Genomic DNA, 16,668 nt, shown 5'->3' on the forward strand with positions numbered 1-16,668 from the left:
CAAATCTATGCTTAGTTAAAACACAAATTTACTCGACCAGCTGTAAGTCAAAACCCGCCATCCTGCCTCATAATAAGGTTTAAACTGGGAAACCGGTGATGTTTTTGACAGCTATTTAAGCAATTCTTATCCACCTCTTAACACTAAAACAGGTTTATAAGTAAGACTGTTATATTTCAAAATCTAATCATTCTAATCTTTGACAACCTGGTCAATAAGGAACCAAGAAACTCGCAAATTTCAGCTCCTTTGGAGTGCTATAAAATATTATGATTTATTACATAACATAGATTAGTATTTTAAGGAAATAGGGTCAAACACACAAAATACAAAGAACTCGTGTTTATTGTAGTCATTGAAATTGCTTGTTGCAAAAAAAAATGTCTTTTCATCATCTTTATCAAGAGTTGTGACTGTTTATCTACCATTGTACTTCGATCTTGTTTTCCAATTGTTTTACTATTTAACATAACAACACCGAACACCCCTAACCTAGTAGTTAATCAGCCTCCCAGATTGGTGTTTATTGACGCCCGCGCGAGACAGATGGCCTGGGGTCACGGCATCCCTCGGGGCGTGAACGAGGCTACTGACTTATGTAGTACTCCTGGACATAGTGACTCTACGAGACCAAATTGAGTATGGAAAAGACTCAAAACACGAAACTGAAGAACTAGAAGAATATTAAAAGAGACACGAAAGCTAATGTTTTGTTTTCATACGTGCACGTCATATGAACCTATTGTACCCAATGGTAAGCGGAGTGAGGTCCAGGTGGTGACTGATGAAATGATTATCCCTCGCCAGTTAACACATTTATGCTGGCTCAGTTGAATCCGGATATATACAGGTTGATCCCAAAATGCACATACGTGGGCGTGGCTTACCATCTTGTGTAAGGTGGTCGCCATCAGAAAAGATACAAATGAACCTAGATTTTTTAAAGTGACACCAAAAGTCTCTGCTAGTTTACGCTTTTATAATATGAGTCGCCTGTTGATATATCTCTATTACCTATGAATATTCAAAACATTAGAAGAAACATTGACGCGCAACCGAATAAAGGATGTTTTTTTTACACTAGCGTGGCAAAGTGATAATGCACCTGGTGGTAAGTGGATTCTAGACTGAATGTTGCATGATAAGAGACGTATACCTCTGTAATCGGCAAAATGAGATAAAATAGTTAACGAAGGAAGGAGGTGTTAATAATATTTCACTCACTGTACGCAATCTAAGTCAATAAGAACACCACCCGTAGCTCAGTCATTCATGAACCCATAATTTTTAATCTTCATGCTTAAAATGATTCTTTCTATATAGTGTTTGATGTTTCTAGGCTGGTTAAGTATAATTTTTTTATCCAGATATACTCTCGTATTCAAAAGATCTGTCATCTAAAAACATTAGTAAATACAACATATTGTTCCTTAAGTATTTTAGTAATCAAATAGAAATTTTTAAACTGTGAACAGTGGTGTTGGTTACATTAAGGCGATACCTCCAGGTCCATTTTCATACATTTTGTTTCGGCTTTAATCTGGGTAACTAAACAAGTATTGGCAAGTAAAGAATTTAAATTCACGTCTAGTTAGTGATTAGTTCTCGCAGTTGAAAGAAAAACGTAAAAATAATTAATAATCATGGATATTTCGGCCTTTAAAATTTAATATGACGAAATTTTAAAGGCCGAAATATCCATGATTATTAATTATTTTTACGTTTTTCTTCAACTGCGAGAACTAATCACTAACTAGACGTGAATTTAAATTCTTTACTTGCCAATACTTGTTTAGTTACCCAGATTAAAGCCGAAACAAAATGTATGAAAATGGACCTTGAGGTATCGCCTTAATGTAGTATATGTGTAACTTTACTCTCTACCTATTTAATGTGTAAATGTTTTCTGTTTCTCTTAAAAAAAAAAAAAAACTTCTGGAAGTATTTTAAATATTTGGAGTGTAAACATTAGTAATAGAATGTGACACACTTTAATGTTTTTTTGTGTCCATGCGCAAGATTGGGTTTTATTTATAAAAAAAATAGATAATGAAAAAGATTTACTTACCCTGATGAATTATGTTACGAATTATGATATGGAGGGCGTAATAAAAATTAACAATAATATACGGCCATAAAATCTCACAAAGCGTCTAATCATAATGAACTATTCGCGTGATTCCCAAAATTATGCCAATGAGTAACATCGCAAAGAAAAGAATTAGGTAATATTAGGATATTTAAAAAAAAAATCTTTGCATGTTTACGAAAAAGAAATTTAATTTGTAAACTTGAAATTGGTATATAAGTAAAAATTGTAATGATGTAATTAAATAAAAGTATTAATTACAGTACAGATATTTCTCATAACGTACATGAAAATATATATATTTTTTAATAAAATTCATGTAACTACCCACTTAAAACCTATAAAGAAAATCGGCGCGTAGCGTCTTTTTAAACTCGTAGCTTAGTTATTAATAATAATGCCAAATGTTTCAGCAAGCACGTAGACTAGAGTCTAGACACTCATATATTTTCATTGCTGCAGTTAGCACACCACCAGAAGCGAGATCATCTGGAGTATGTCTATAAACACACACAAACAATGTCACAGAAGTACTGAAGCATTTTTTTTTTATATACTTATATCAATTTAAAGTGAAAAGGTTTTTTTTTTGTTCCTGAAGATGATTTTGATTTTTAAATTTTAGCTATACACTTGTGTCTACGACTGTAACCTGAAATTATATCTAACCGCACCTCCCAATAACAAGCTACGAACTTCATTATTTTCTATTCTAAGGCTTGCCGCAAACTGACTTTCTTGGCATTTTAATTGCAATAGAGCTTTTAATATTTATTTTATTCCTTGTGATTTATTATCATCTGATCTGCTATAAACTATGTAATTACCAAATGTCACCTAAAAATGTATTTGCCTATAATTTAGATCAACGAGAATTAGTTTAGATCAATTTTATTAGGAGTAAGTAAGTAGTGTAAAATTTAAAAGTAACTCAGTACTAAATTAAAAGCACACTCTTCAATAAAATTAGGAAAACAGTTCTAATATTCTTCTTAAGTTAATTGATGAACATAGTACGGCCAAACGTCAAAAATTCAGCTTCCCACCGGCAATAAATATTCAGTTAGGAAAACACCTGGGACTAATTAATTTACGTTTATTAGCTCCCAGTGTGCCACCGGCTGAACCCACCACAGTTGTACAGTTTCTCGATAAGCAGGTGAACAGTCCGCCGTGATATCCCGAGCCACTCCATCGCCTCGAACTGTCCGTTGCCGCCAAGTCCGAATACGAATTTCGGTGAGCGGTTTGAAAAAATGTTTACAATTGATTAATTTAAATTTAGAAGATCAGTTTTAAAATTGGAATTGATCATACGCTCAGAATATTAAATTGCAGTTTATTTTGTTTTTGAACGCAATCATTGTTCTTTAAATTTGATAACACGCTATAAGTGAGCTGAATAGAATTCAACACAGTGAAAACAGAATAATAATTATGGAGAAACGAACAATATTTCTATCCAAACAAAATTAATACTAGATAAAGAACCTAACGGTATACCAAGTCTTTGCTTTCTTGTAGGATGGGCAGTAGAACATCTATTTCAACGAAGATTACTCTGAAGTTGCTTAAGCTGGAAGCATTTTCAATATCAAAATTATTCCCTATCATGCCAATTTCTTTCCCATCGTGCTAATATCTGTCCTAATCTTTCTGTATTAAGAAATAAGCAGTGTTGGTTGCAATTACTTTATTAATGAAAAGTGGTAAATTTACTAAAAGTGTTAATTAGTTTAAATAACATTTAAGGTTATTTTTTATAAAAGGACAAACTTTTATTTCGCGTAAACACGCAATACTCAGCACTATGTGTAATTAAAATCTGACTACGGAGGTTAAGTGATAAAAATTATAACGGCTTTTGTAACTAATGGAAACTAAATTAAAACTACAATAAATGTGATTACGTTTCACGCAGTAATCTGAATTATAACAATTATATGACATATTTAGTTTATTAATTTATTTTACGGTATTAAGTTCACGAAATACAGTTAACAGTAAACGAAATCGTTAATTGAATCATCGTGCTAATAATTGTTCCGTAAAGTTTTTGACGTCAAATAAAACGCGTTTAATAATTTTTGAAAATCACATATCTATTCACCACAAATTTCTCCATGAAAATGTGAACTTAAATTTTTTAATTAGAGCGCAGTTTTAACATGTTCATGTGTATTCAGTGTTCAGATATCAGAACTTAACAAACATTTATTTTTTAAATATACATCTGTATAAAGATACACTCAAGTCGCTCGCCTGGTGGACAATAACAACAGTCAAGTTTGAAACAAAGTATTCAATAATGGACAACCCAAATCCACAGGGCTCCTGTGAACAAGCGCCAGCATCTCCCCAACCCTCAGTGGACCGGCTGTCGGTGACCTGGGCTGACCCCAGCAGCATGACTGCGTCTGGAGTCAACTTATTCCACCTACCTTCGGAAACGCAAGTTAATAATGAAGTCAAGTTCTCACCATCAGCCGGTGGTAAGTATTTCCTTTTTTTTCGTGATATTGGTGGCTATGTATACTGATGCAGTGACAAGGTACTTATATACTGCCATGCTAAGCGCAAAAGCGTTATATCAGGGAAACCTTGTTTCGAAATAATCGAAGTTTTGTAAACGTAGTTTTATATGTAAAACTGAGATAGAGAAAGTCTTTTAAGTTTTTTTTTAACTAGTTCTAAACAAGATATCGTTATTTAGGTATGTTCATTGGATGGGTATTTCTAAAATATAGATTTTGATTTTTTTTGAGATACTGCTTTTGTGTATAGCACGGCAGTATAGCCTCATATACAATAGCCTATATTATAGCCAGTAAGGCTGTGGGTAGGATACAACGGACGGGCAATCAAAAATGTAAGTTAATCATTTGAACTAAGATTGAGAATTGCTCTATCAACCAATATGGTGGACGCATATCCTAGTTCTCAATCTACTATATTATTTATGTACTTTTCACAAAGTGTGAGTAAATACAACTCGTCACATAAAAGTATAAGAGGAACAAAGTCACACTCTAGTCTATGCTCCCAAATAATTTGTAATATAATGAGTACCTATGTACTATCTACATTATCAAGTAAAATAAATATTACTTGAAACTTGTGAAGCAAGCAATAAGCCCATTTTGACAATAAGAAAGTATATAACAACAGGTTAGAGCGAACCAATATGTTTTTTATTTTAACTATCTATATCTAAGAAAACGTCGTCGGTGGTCAATGCAAATGTAACACCAGTTAATTCAACTTTTTGTTCCTACCCGCTCCCATCAGCCGTGCGGAGTTTAAATGATACCCTTTTTGATGTCCACACGTAGTTATAAACGAGGTTATAGTAATTGGTTTCTGGAACCAGTTTATTGGTTAATTAGAAGATCGAAGGTTTTTGCGGGAATATAAAGAGTTAGTTAATGAATTTAGACTGCCTTAATGGCATAGTTATTTTGCGTGCGCGGTATAATATATAAGGTTTCGGATTCGATGTTGAGTTTTTCTACTCAATATCAACCCGGAGTCTGGAATGCCCAATATTGTCTCGCCTAATACAATACGTAGCGAAAAGTAGATACCCTACTTCCATCTCTGCCGACTTCTTCAGGGACAGAGGCTTAATATATTGTGTTTGTTTTGTATATATATTGAATAATTTAGGTTTGAAGTTTCCCTTTAAACCTAGTAATTGTAATATACCGTAATTATTTCGCTCAGACTAAAATAAAAAAGAAATTTGAATATCAAACACATACAAGTCACGTTAAAATATTTAAATATAAGTAAGAAAGAACTTAGCGGCCGAGACAAGAACTGATTCAGATGGCGTCGACGCACGGACTATCGGAACAAAACGATTTATTTGTTTTTATATATGACTCAGTAAATTACGAGGGAAGTACACATGCGCATTGTATTTAACTTCGACAGTACAAATTAGAATTTGCGAATGTATTCGTATAGCAAATTAAGCTCAAACATTAATAACATCACACTAGAGACCAATCAATATACTCTTGGGCCCATTTGTAGTACTATCAGAAATCATAGCGTGATAGTTTCAAAATAATAGCCAATCTGAAAACTCTTTTTGAGAAGCTTGCTCTTCGACTCTTTACATTCAAGTCAGGCTGGTAGTCTTCAGCTGAGATCTTTCAGCAATGACCATCTAATGGCTGATGAATATGAAACGTCGAGCGTCACCCTGAGACCTTTCAGCAATGACCATCAGTGATGATGATAATACGTCTAGAGCCAACAAAGACAGAAGAACAAAGAAAGGAATTTCTTCCAGATGGATCGGAAGACGAAGACTACTCCGCCAGTCTGAGCGCGGTGCTGCGACAGCGCCGAGCGAGTGTCAGGAGGTCACGCAAGGGCCGCGCCAGGCGACCCTCGTCACCATTCTTACCTGACGAGGGCAGGCCGAGAAGACGCTCTTCAGTCTTCACCACCAGCTCCGGAGAGTAAAAAATTTTTAAGCTATTTATTAAACGACTTTAAAAGAAAGTAAGGTTATTTATTTTCTAAAATATATGACACCAGTGGTGAAGGTCCGTATAACCTGATTTCTGTCGGCTTTCCTTTCGTAACTCATGTAAAATATATTTTCCTTGGAACGATTTGGAGACCGCATTTATGTATATCAGTAGTGCATTTATGTTGTCGGGTTATCTTTGGAAAATGTCACCCTTGACGACTGTATGACACGATAAATAGAACCCAAAGTAGAACTGAATAGTACATTTTTGAAAAGTTGTTATTTTGCAATGATTTAGGACAGTTCGAACTTTGATCTTCAAGACCTGCGTTGATTTATCGCTTGTAACTCGAACGTTTACATTCTGTTTTATAGTACAGCAATATCCATAGAAGAAGCACCATCTATGATAGTGACGCAAGAGCAGATCTTTGAAAACATTCACCTTCATAAGGAAGTTCTGGGCTCCGTAAAACAGCAACCTCTAGGCATGAGAAGAAAGCTTAAAATTGTGCATCAGGTAAAAGTATAATAACAAGTTTAAAAAATCTTTCACCGCTATTGTCAGCACAATCGTATCGCCCATAATTACCAGCGTTTAAGCACCGCGTGGTACTGAAGTATTCTCACGTTAACACACTAGATGTTAATCTCTAAACAAGGAATAAATTTCCTTTAATAAATTTAAGAATCTGCAAATTAATTTTCTCTCAAAAAAGTGAACTAGATATGGACACCGTGCAGAAATTCCATCTATTGCTAAAAATTGCAAATCATTTTCATTTCTAAATGGTTTCCAGGCAAAGGCGTACATCAAACGACACGAAGGTCAGTTGCAAGAGAGATTGGCGCAGTCCAAATGCACAAGGGACATATACGCTAGGTTTAACATACTTCTGGCTACTGTGAGTAATCAATAAGATTTTCCAATGCAAAGATCCAATGCTCTTGCGAAAATTGTTTGCGATTTGCACATGCGAGTTACATAGTCTCGGCGCTAATGATGTAATTATTATTTCGGCGGTTGGCAGTTAAAAATACTGTCAAAAATGTATTGTTTCCAAATATGAGTAATGTCGCTCAAGTTATTAGCCTACCAACCGTCAATATGAGATATGAAAGAATCTAACTCAGTATCAGCCTGGAGTCTGGAATTTGTGCCCGATATGGCGATAGGCTCGCCCCCTATCACATCATGGGACGGAACATACTTGGCGAAAAGTGGGTGCCCTAGTTGCGCCTCTACATGCCCCTTCGGGGATAAAATGCGTGATGTTATGTATGTATGTAAGAATCTAACTCATCACTATTTCATATCACCGTTTATTTGAAAATATTATATTATAAACATGACAATAATTAGATTTATGCTTAACTGATTAAAAATGCTAAAATGTATGAATTGTAAGGCTATAAGTAATTTGAAAAAGAACTTTATTTGAGGTTTGGATAATAATGTATACCCCTGTTTAAACTATAACAATGAACTTTCTTTTAGAAATGGCAACAACTCAAACGCGAGGCGGCGAACACTTCAAACTTGCTCATTCCATGGGAGCTCCGCATCAAGGAAATCGAATCCCACTTTGGTTCCGTCGTAGCTTCCTACTTTACATTTCTAAGATGGTTATTTTGGGTCAACTTGGTCATTGGATTCATACTGTTGGTTTTCGTCATTGTCCCAGAAGTAAGTTGTTCTATAAATGTCATAATCAAATCCAGTATTCTCATATTAAATTATTATGAAAAGATTTTTAAACCTACGTGATTTTTGGTATAACGGGAAAAACATCATGACGTTGGTCTTTTAGTATCTCACAGCAAATCCGAACGAAGACGGAGAGAGAAAAATCATAATGGAGGAAGAGCGACACAACTCCACCAACTTGCTCACGCTGTGGGAATTTGAAGGCGTACTTAAATGTTCACCCATATTCTACGGATACTACAGTAACGTCGAACGGCACAAATACAGAATGCCGCTCGCCTACTTCCTTACTGGACTCGTGGTATATGTTTATAGCTTCGTTGCTATACTAAGGAAGTGAGTAACCTATTGTATTTGTCTTAATCTTAATCATGATTACTGTTGTATACATAGGATAATGCAAAACAGAAGCCTATGACGTGAATTTTATCGAATTTAACAAAAAGGACCTACCACATTTCCGAGTGAATTTGCCGGCGGCAATTTTAAGCCCTGTAAGAGTATATTTTCAAAAATTATTAAGTAAGTACGACGTAGGCGAGATTTTACGCTTATAGACTTACACCTTTAAGCGAGACAGTGTTAAGAATTTTATTAAGTGAACGATATTTCTAATTTTATACTACGATATTTACTTAATACTTATTTATATCACCGCTCACACAAATGTAATAACTTAAGAATTCACGCAACTCGGATACATACGTGTTACTTGTTCGTATATGACTCACGTTAGTAATCTTATTTAGAACCACTGTTTACACATTACTCACAAACGTTTCCTTTTTTGTTATACTCAGAAATAAAACATACAATTCATTTTAGAATGGCCGAAAATTCTCGAATGTCCAAACTCTCGGAAAAAGAAGACGAATGTATATTCTCCTGGAAACTGTTTACTGGTTGGGATTTCATGATTGGTAATACTGAAACAGCGCATAATCGTATAGCTTCTGTTATACTTGGATTCAAAGAAGCATTACTTGAAGAGGCTGAGAAGAAGAAGGATCTGAGAAAGTAAGATTTATCAGTTTTCTTTTCTTATTAACTTAGTATAAACTATCGCCAAAATTTTAATGACCATCTAAGGAGACCAGCGTCGTAATCATTAGATTACCTATAGAGAACCACCAATTTTATGGGCAAGGGCAATAGTAAGGCCTCATCAAAATTAAAAGATACGCATCTGCCTTGAACGTTTTGAACTATTTACCCCGAAACAAAAGTCCATTTCCGGTACCTAGCCTACCCTAGTTACAAGAATTAACGTACTTTATCACTAACCATTACAGTTGGCGCATAATATCTTTCCGCGCGTTTGTGAACATATGCGTAGTAATACTCCTCGGAGTGTCCGCTTACGCAGTGGTGTATGTGGTGTCGTACCCTGACGACGACAACAAACCCCGGAGCTGGTGGCGCGAAAACGAGACCACGATAGTCGTCACTGTCATATCAATCACGTTCCCCGTGTTCTTCGAGCTACTAGGCTTTTTGGAACACTATCATCCTCGCAAGCAGTTGCGATTGCAACTGGCAAGGTGAGTTCTGATTGTTACGATACAGTTTCATTGTTTGAGTTTCGTGAGATTTTATCGACATAATAGAATCAATACAAATTCATACGGCTATAATTTAATATTATGATAATATATTTATTGATCTGAGATAATGACTGTCTGTTACCTTACAGAATTATGCTGCTGAATTTGCTCAATTTATACTCTTTGATATTTGCATTATTTAGCAAGATTGAAGGCATGAGTCATGACTTAGCTGAATTGCAACCAAAGATTGAAATGAATGCGACGATGATGTCTATTATGCATTTAAATGAATCTACACCGACGTCATGTTTTGAGGAGATAGTTTCTTGTGGCCCATGCACTTTAGAATTGACAGTAAAGCTGATAGCAAATGACGCGGTGACAGTCTCCGATGTAATCACGACGCCTATGTCAATCATAGGTAGTACGGAAAGTGTAATTGGTATACAAAAGCGAAGCATTATGAGGGAAATAGATGATAAATTGATTACCGAGAATTTGGCAGATGAACCAAGTATAGAAGCCACTGCAGGTGCTATCGACAATGCCCTGTTAGGCTTACAGGAACTTGAAAGGCTTAGAAAAATTACACATTTACAATTTCCTTTCAACGTCACTGAAGCAGTAGATAATGATACTTATATAGATTATGATAGTACGAATGACTTAGAATCTACTACGCTAAATAGTATATTATTAGGTATTAAAGAGTTAGAGAGGCTTCGAAATATTAGCCTATTGTATACGGCAGTAACTGAAGAAGATAGTGATATTTCAGATAAAGATAATGATTATTCGTTTTATGACACTGATAATGGTGCTTCATCAATCAATACACCTATTGAAAATATAACAAACGAAAATTTTGATCCGTCTGATATAAGCTCTAGAACAAATATGCCCGACAGTATTGATAATAAATCTACGATTGATGATTTTAGTTTACATACAGATACAGAAATGACAAATATAAGTTCAGATACAACAAAAATTTACTCACTTATGCCAGAAACTACCGTCGTCGATCCATCTCATGGCTCTACCGCAACAACTACAGATCTAAATTGGTCTCTCGAAAGTACTTTCAATGACACATCTACATCAACGTCGGTTGTAAATACAGAAACTCAGTTTACTTTTGAAACAGAAACAACAGACAATTCTATTAAATTAACGACTAACCCAGACGAATCTATAATACAAAACACTTCTCCAACTGACGAATATTCCACCGAATATACAACTTTAGACAAATCTACAACAGGATCCTACATCACTGAATTAGCATCAACGAGTAATATAAAAACAGAGTTAAGTACTTATTTGAATCCGACATCAGTAAAATACGAAATGACTGATATAGTTACAACTGCATCAACTGTTACCACAAAACTTACTTCTGAAGTGGCTACTACTACTAACCCCGTAACACTATGCCCCAATATTACATTTAACTGTACAGTGACCTGTGGGGGTCAAAATGTAACCCAAATATTTACTATGTTCAACTGCACAGTAGTTAATAGAGTATGTTACGTCAGAAGATGCAATGATGGTGCCCTGAATGATTTGAACAGCAATAAAACCGGGATCGCTGTAGATTATTATTATATAGACGAGAATAATCGAAAGATGTATAACTTAACAATTGCTACGAAGAGAAAGTTAAGAAAATTATGTTGGGAGACCATGTTCGGACAGGAGTTGGTGAAACTCACCATGATGGACTTAGTAAGTTATTAAACACTTCAGTACAATGTATGAAATATGTCAGTAACCGATATATCGAATTCTTATAAAAATTATCATATTTATTTAATTCGTTTTAGGTATTTGTACTGCTTGGCACATTATTTATGGACTTCTTTCGGGCGTTATTCGTAAGATACATGAACAGATGCTGGTGCTGGGACTTGGAGAAGAAGTTTCCAGAATACGGAGATTTTAAGATAGCAGAAAATATTCTACATTTGATCAATAACCAAGGAATGGTCTGGATGGGAATGTTCTTTTCACCAGGACTTGTAGTCTTAAATGTCGTAAAGCTGATGATTATGATGTATTTAAGATCCTGGGCCGTGATGACGTGCAATGTACCACACGAGGTCGTCTTCAGGGTTTCGAAAAGCAATAATTTTTACTTGGCTTTGTTATTGACCATGTTATTCCTGTGCGTTTTACCAGTGGGATACACGATAGTGTGGGTTAAACCTTCGTGGCACTGCGGCCCCTTCTCAGAATATCAAAAGATTTACGAGATACTGACGAGAAATATCGAAAAGTTATTGCCTCAGTCCCTAACGTTCGCGCTTGGGTACATAGCATCGCCCTCAATAGTAATACCACTGTTGGTGCTGTTGATTCTCATTATTTACTACTTAACATCACTGACGAATTCTTTGCGAGAAGCTAACAATGATTTAAAGGTTAGTTGCAAAGATGTGTTTTGCAAAATTTCACTGTCATATTATAATGATATTTTCTTATTTATGTTCTATTGTTTTTTTTTTTATTGGTATTGATTTTATTGTAACGTATTTACAGATACAACTGCGTCGCGAAAGGACTGAGGAGCGTAGGAAAATGTTCCAATTAGCTGACACCAGGCGGAGGACTGGCTCCTCGGCCATGGACAATACTCCATTTGCGAGGTGGAAGAAGGCACTGCCCTCACTGCCTCTAAGTAAATCCATCGACTCTGAGGATAGGAAGATGCTAATGGGTGATGACGCCGTACCACCTCCTAAAAGCGCTAAGAAACGAGGTAATGCTTTCATTAGTCGCCAATCCTTCATCATTTTGCTTTGTGTTAAAATCGACATTATCTATCATTAATTCTTATTTGATGTTTTAATTCAGTATACTTTTTGTAATTATAAGTTTTAATTCTGACCCAATTTACCAACTTTGTTTACCGTATTATATTATTAGTAGGTCTTTTTTGTAGAATTTATTATTAAAGCAATAAAATACGCTTTACAGGAGGAATATTCGAGAAAATAGTCAACATGGCTTTAGACAAGAAGTCAACAACCGTTGAAACAGTACCCGAAATCAGCGATCCTTCCCCGTCCCCAAATAATGCTGACGAAGAAACCGATACAGACTTCCACGAGTCGTTGCCGAAGGAACTGTTAAAAGCGAAAGATATAACGATTAACAAATATCCAGAACAAAAAAAGAAGAACAGCGTAGAGTTCAAAACGCTTGACAGTGAGACTATTAAAAAGAAATTTGTAGCTAAAGCACTCAATCTAAAACTTGAAAAAGATGAACGCACGGATAAAAAAGCAAACATTGAAAAACAAAATAAAGATTCCACACGTTCTGTTAAAATAGAGACAGTAAAAAGTATAAAACCAAAACTAAAAAGTGAAGATACTTTTGAAGAGCCTCCAAAAGTGGATAAGAGATTTGCCAAACATCAACTGTCCCAATCGAGTACGCAATCCCGTCAATCCGACTCTGTGGGATCAGTGATTCCAGTTATTACAATAAGTACCACAGAGAGCGATGAAGAAATACTAGAAAAAAATGAAGAAAAAAAAGAAAAAGATAGTCCTAGAACGGACAAAGAGGTACGCGTGAAGAAGAGCAGTTCTGATACAAAATCATTAAGGAGACAAAGCAGTGTCGACAGCATCAACGAACAAAAAGTTCCCAAAGAGAAGAAACCCGATAATGGGCATAAGTACCAATATTCATTGTAGATAAGATTGAATAGGAGTTATTTATTAAAAAAAACCGTAGCGTTTCTATTTTGTTTTACTTTTAGATATATTTTAATAATCATGTCCTAAAACTTCCTTCACCGTAACGGTGAAGGTAAACATCGTGAGGAAACCTGCACATCTGAGAAGTTCTTTATAGGAATTTCGAAGGTGTGTGAAGTCTACCAATCCGCACTAGGCCAGCGTGGTGGACTAAGGCCTAATCCCTCTCAGTAGTAGAGGAGGCCCGAGCTCAGCAGTGGGCCAGTATATAATACAGGGCTGATATTATTAAAACTTCCTTCACTTAATAGAAAAGCGTGGCAAAAATAACGTTCAGATGACAAACCAGTTTCGACTCTACCGTATTTATTATATTATAGATAAAATTAGGTGCATAATAATATTATGTTCCGCATTTTTATCGCACTATAATAAAATGTTAATATTTTGTATTTGTTTGAGGATTCAAATAAATATAGTCACATATTTGAATAATTGGTTACAGAGATAATCTCATTGGTTTAGTGTCAGTGTGTTAGTTAGACTGAGAAATACTAAACGGTCATTGGGAGGGTCTAAGTGTGGTAGATGCATTCCTACATTTCCACATAACCTGGGCACAGGAGCGTGATCATAATATGTACTTACGAATTCTTTAAAAAACCGTTACCTCATTCTATAAATACGTTGCATGTAGCTGTAAATAAAAAATCAAACAAAATTCATATTATAATCACCGCCATAAAATAATTAGTATAATCCATTGGAGCTGATAATAATTTACTGTTGATCCATTACAGTATCTTTGCGAACAGACACAGACATGAAATCTTGCGTACAACGATACACTCCTGCTGAACGGCGTGAGGGTCGCATGAGGACTCGCCACGCATCCATCATTCACGTTATGCAACAAGTACTCCAGCAACATCAATCTTCTAGACGCGTAACTCTTTCCTCTCAGTGGGGGTTTAGATCTGCAACCTCTCTCATTATACGTGCTTCCCACATCCAAATACCTCTTGAAGCAGCCTCCGATAACATTCGGACCAGAGCACTTAGTTCTCTTTTTGTACATCTTCTGCCGTTTCCGCTCATCATCACCTTCGAATATATCGTAGCAATCAGAAGTACTGAGGCCTGGAACATCTAACCCGCAAGTGTAGCATCGCGGGACACCTCTCTTTGTGTGAGTGTGATTGCCCTGACGTACTATTGAACTCGTCACGTTAGGAGCATACATCAATATAGGTTTTAAAATTAACTTTTTTAGAACAAATCGCGGGTTTGGGTCTATCACTGATCCTGCGGTCAAGTAGTGACTTATATCTGGACTGGTTGTAGTCTCATATGAAGACTGCGAATAAACTGTTTTTGCGGAAGTAGTTTCTGAAGTTGGTATTGTAGTTTGTGGTGTTTCTTGGGTTAAACTGCTTTTTGTTGGTGAGAAAGTATTCTGCACATGCGCCTCTGTGATTAAGCTGGTGAAATATTTTTTCCAAGTTCTCGAAAACGTTGAAGTGAACAGTGAGGTGGTTGAAATAGAGCTTATATTCGCTATGAACGTGCGTGTAGCTGAAACAGTGGCCGTATAGTTCTCCTTCAAGGTACGCGTAACTTCCGTTGTGATTATTGTTTTATCTGATAAAGTACGTCTGATTCCAGATTCAGCGATTATATCTTCCTTTGTTCGCCCTAATGACTCCAATTCCCTCATCACCTCTACGGGGAGGGTTGGCACTCCTTTAGTATAACCTAATGTAGGCCTCCATAAATACTTGTTTTTAAGAGTGTCACGAAACTTTACCACAGGAAGATTGTATGTATCGATCATTTCGGTAGCTCGTTCGTTATCAGTGGCCTTTGACTTGATATATATACTTGGATATGAATAATTAGTTTGAAATTCATCAATAAAGTAGTCTTGAGGAAGAATTTCTATGTTTGCAGTGCTCTCGTACAAATATGTGTTTTTTAAACGGGACAGCAGAGATGAATGTATTGATTGGCATTTATATATTAATAGTATATAAAATAAAATATTGTATAAAATGAACATTGTTGTATAGACAAGATATGTAAATAGAATAAAATGTCAACAGGTTTGTCATAAACTATCAATAGTAAGATTCTCCGCATATTTTATAATACTTTTTGGAGACGTGTTAACTATTAACAATCTACATTCATTGATGTCCCCACTTATTTTTCGTTAAGCATATATATACTTGTAGTAAGATATTTTAGATTACTGAATATAAGTATTCATATTCGTACCGTACTTAAAGCTCCGAAACGGAACTAATCAGGTTATTTTTCTATGTTACCTATTTTCAAATAAATAAATTTTATTAATTTCGCACTATAAAATAAAAACAAAATATCTACAAAATCATTATAACTATTCACGATGACGCAATTTAAAATTCAACTTCACTACCTACATTACATTAAAACATTTTAAATATGTCATTCATCAGATAAATGCTCGTTTAAAGATAAACACCCAATACGTAACATTATAACAAAAAATATAATGTAAAACATAATTAGCCACTTCCAAAAGACAATAACGAACCTAATCTCGGATAAGACGTTCGAATTTCAAAAATTGAACACAAAAAAAGAAACACAAAAAAGGCTCACAATCGCCCTGGAGATTAAAAAGTGCCTGATCCACCCTCGATGGGACGCGGCGTCGGCGGGCCGGGCATTCGACACCGGGCCGGCGCGAGCACAACATGCCGCGCGCCGCGCTTGCCGCACTCCTAGTGCTGCACGCTGTAAGTGCTGAGATATTAACGCCGCCGTATTTCAACCTCGCTACCGGCAAGAAGATCACCGCCACGGCGACATGTGGCGACGAAGGGCCCGAGCTCTACTGTAAACTGGTGGGAGCCATCGCGGACCACGACGAGCACGTCATCCAGGGCCAGGTATGAACCAGTTTCGGCTTAGATTTTTGTCGTTCAGACCTGTTTTGTGAGAATTTTGTGTGTAGTGTTAAGTTGGTTTTAATTAGTTGCTAGGTTCGTAGTTTTGTGAAGCGCACGTTTGTTTATCGAGTTGTCATTTGTGTTTACTTTGTGCTTCGTCAACTCTTAATAGTTCTGTTACTAACGGTC

The 16,668-nt window shown here is 35.8% G+C and overlaps 2 protein-coding genes across 2 annotated transcripts in view; both read left to right on the forward strand.

Annotated features, from left to right (window-relative positions):
* Positions 1 to 4,424: 4,424 nt before the first annotated feature.
* Positions 4,425 to 13,574, forward strand: LOC115439923. The gene is made up of 12 exons (XM_030164003.2): positions 4,425 to 4,581; positions 6,390 to 6,561; positions 6,951 to 7,095; positions 7,376 to 7,480; positions 8,074 to 8,262; positions 8,387 to 8,619; positions 9,109 to 9,300; positions 9,576 to 9,824; positions 9,977 to 11,561; positions 11,660 to 12,256; positions 12,375 to 12,594; positions 12,813 to 13,574. The coding sequence occupies exons 1-12, from the start codon at positions 4,497 to 4,499 to the stop codon at positions 13,538 to 13,540; spliced, it is 4,500 nt and encodes a 1,499-aa protein (XP_030019863.1). The 5' UTR covers positions 4,425 to 4,496; the 3' UTR covers positions 13,541 to 13,574.
* A 2,661-nt stretch (positions 13,575 to 16,235) lies between these two features.
* LOC115439940 (laminin subunit alpha-like) overlaps positions 16,236 to 16,668 on the forward strand; it is an 89,013-nt gene continuing 88,580 nt past the window's right edge. Inside the window, 1 exon segment of the mRNA XM_037443756.1 lies at positions 16,236 to 16,479. Coding sequence (XP_037299653.1) covers positions 16,285 to 16,479 — 195 coding nt within the window. The 5' untranslated portion in view covers positions 16,236 to 16,284.

The sequence above is a fragment of the Manduca sexta genome, chromosome 27 (genome assembly GCF_014839805.1).
Source record: "Manduca sexta isolate Smith_Timp_Sample1 chromosome 27, JHU_Msex_v1.0, whole genome shotgun sequence".
Classification (NCBI taxonomy): Eukaryota; Metazoa; Arthropoda; class Insecta; order Lepidoptera; family Sphingidae; genus Manduca; species Manduca sexta.

What these genes read in the sequence shown, in the direction of transcription:
- LOC115439923 (XM_030164003.2), top strand. Translation starts at nt 4,497, where the DNA reads ATGACTGCGTCTGGAGTCAACTTATTCCACCTACCTTCGGAAACGCAA. An exon ending in TTTTCGTCATTGTCCCAGAA is followed by an intron (nt 8,263 to 8,386) that starts GTAAGTTGTTCT and finishes TTGGTCTTTTAG; the next exon opens with TATCTCACAGCAAATCCGAA. An exon ending in TTCGTTGCTATACTAAGGAA is followed by an intron (nt 8,620 to 9,108) that starts GTGAGTAACCTA and finishes AATTCATTTTAG; the next exon opens with AATGGCCGAAAATTCTCGAA.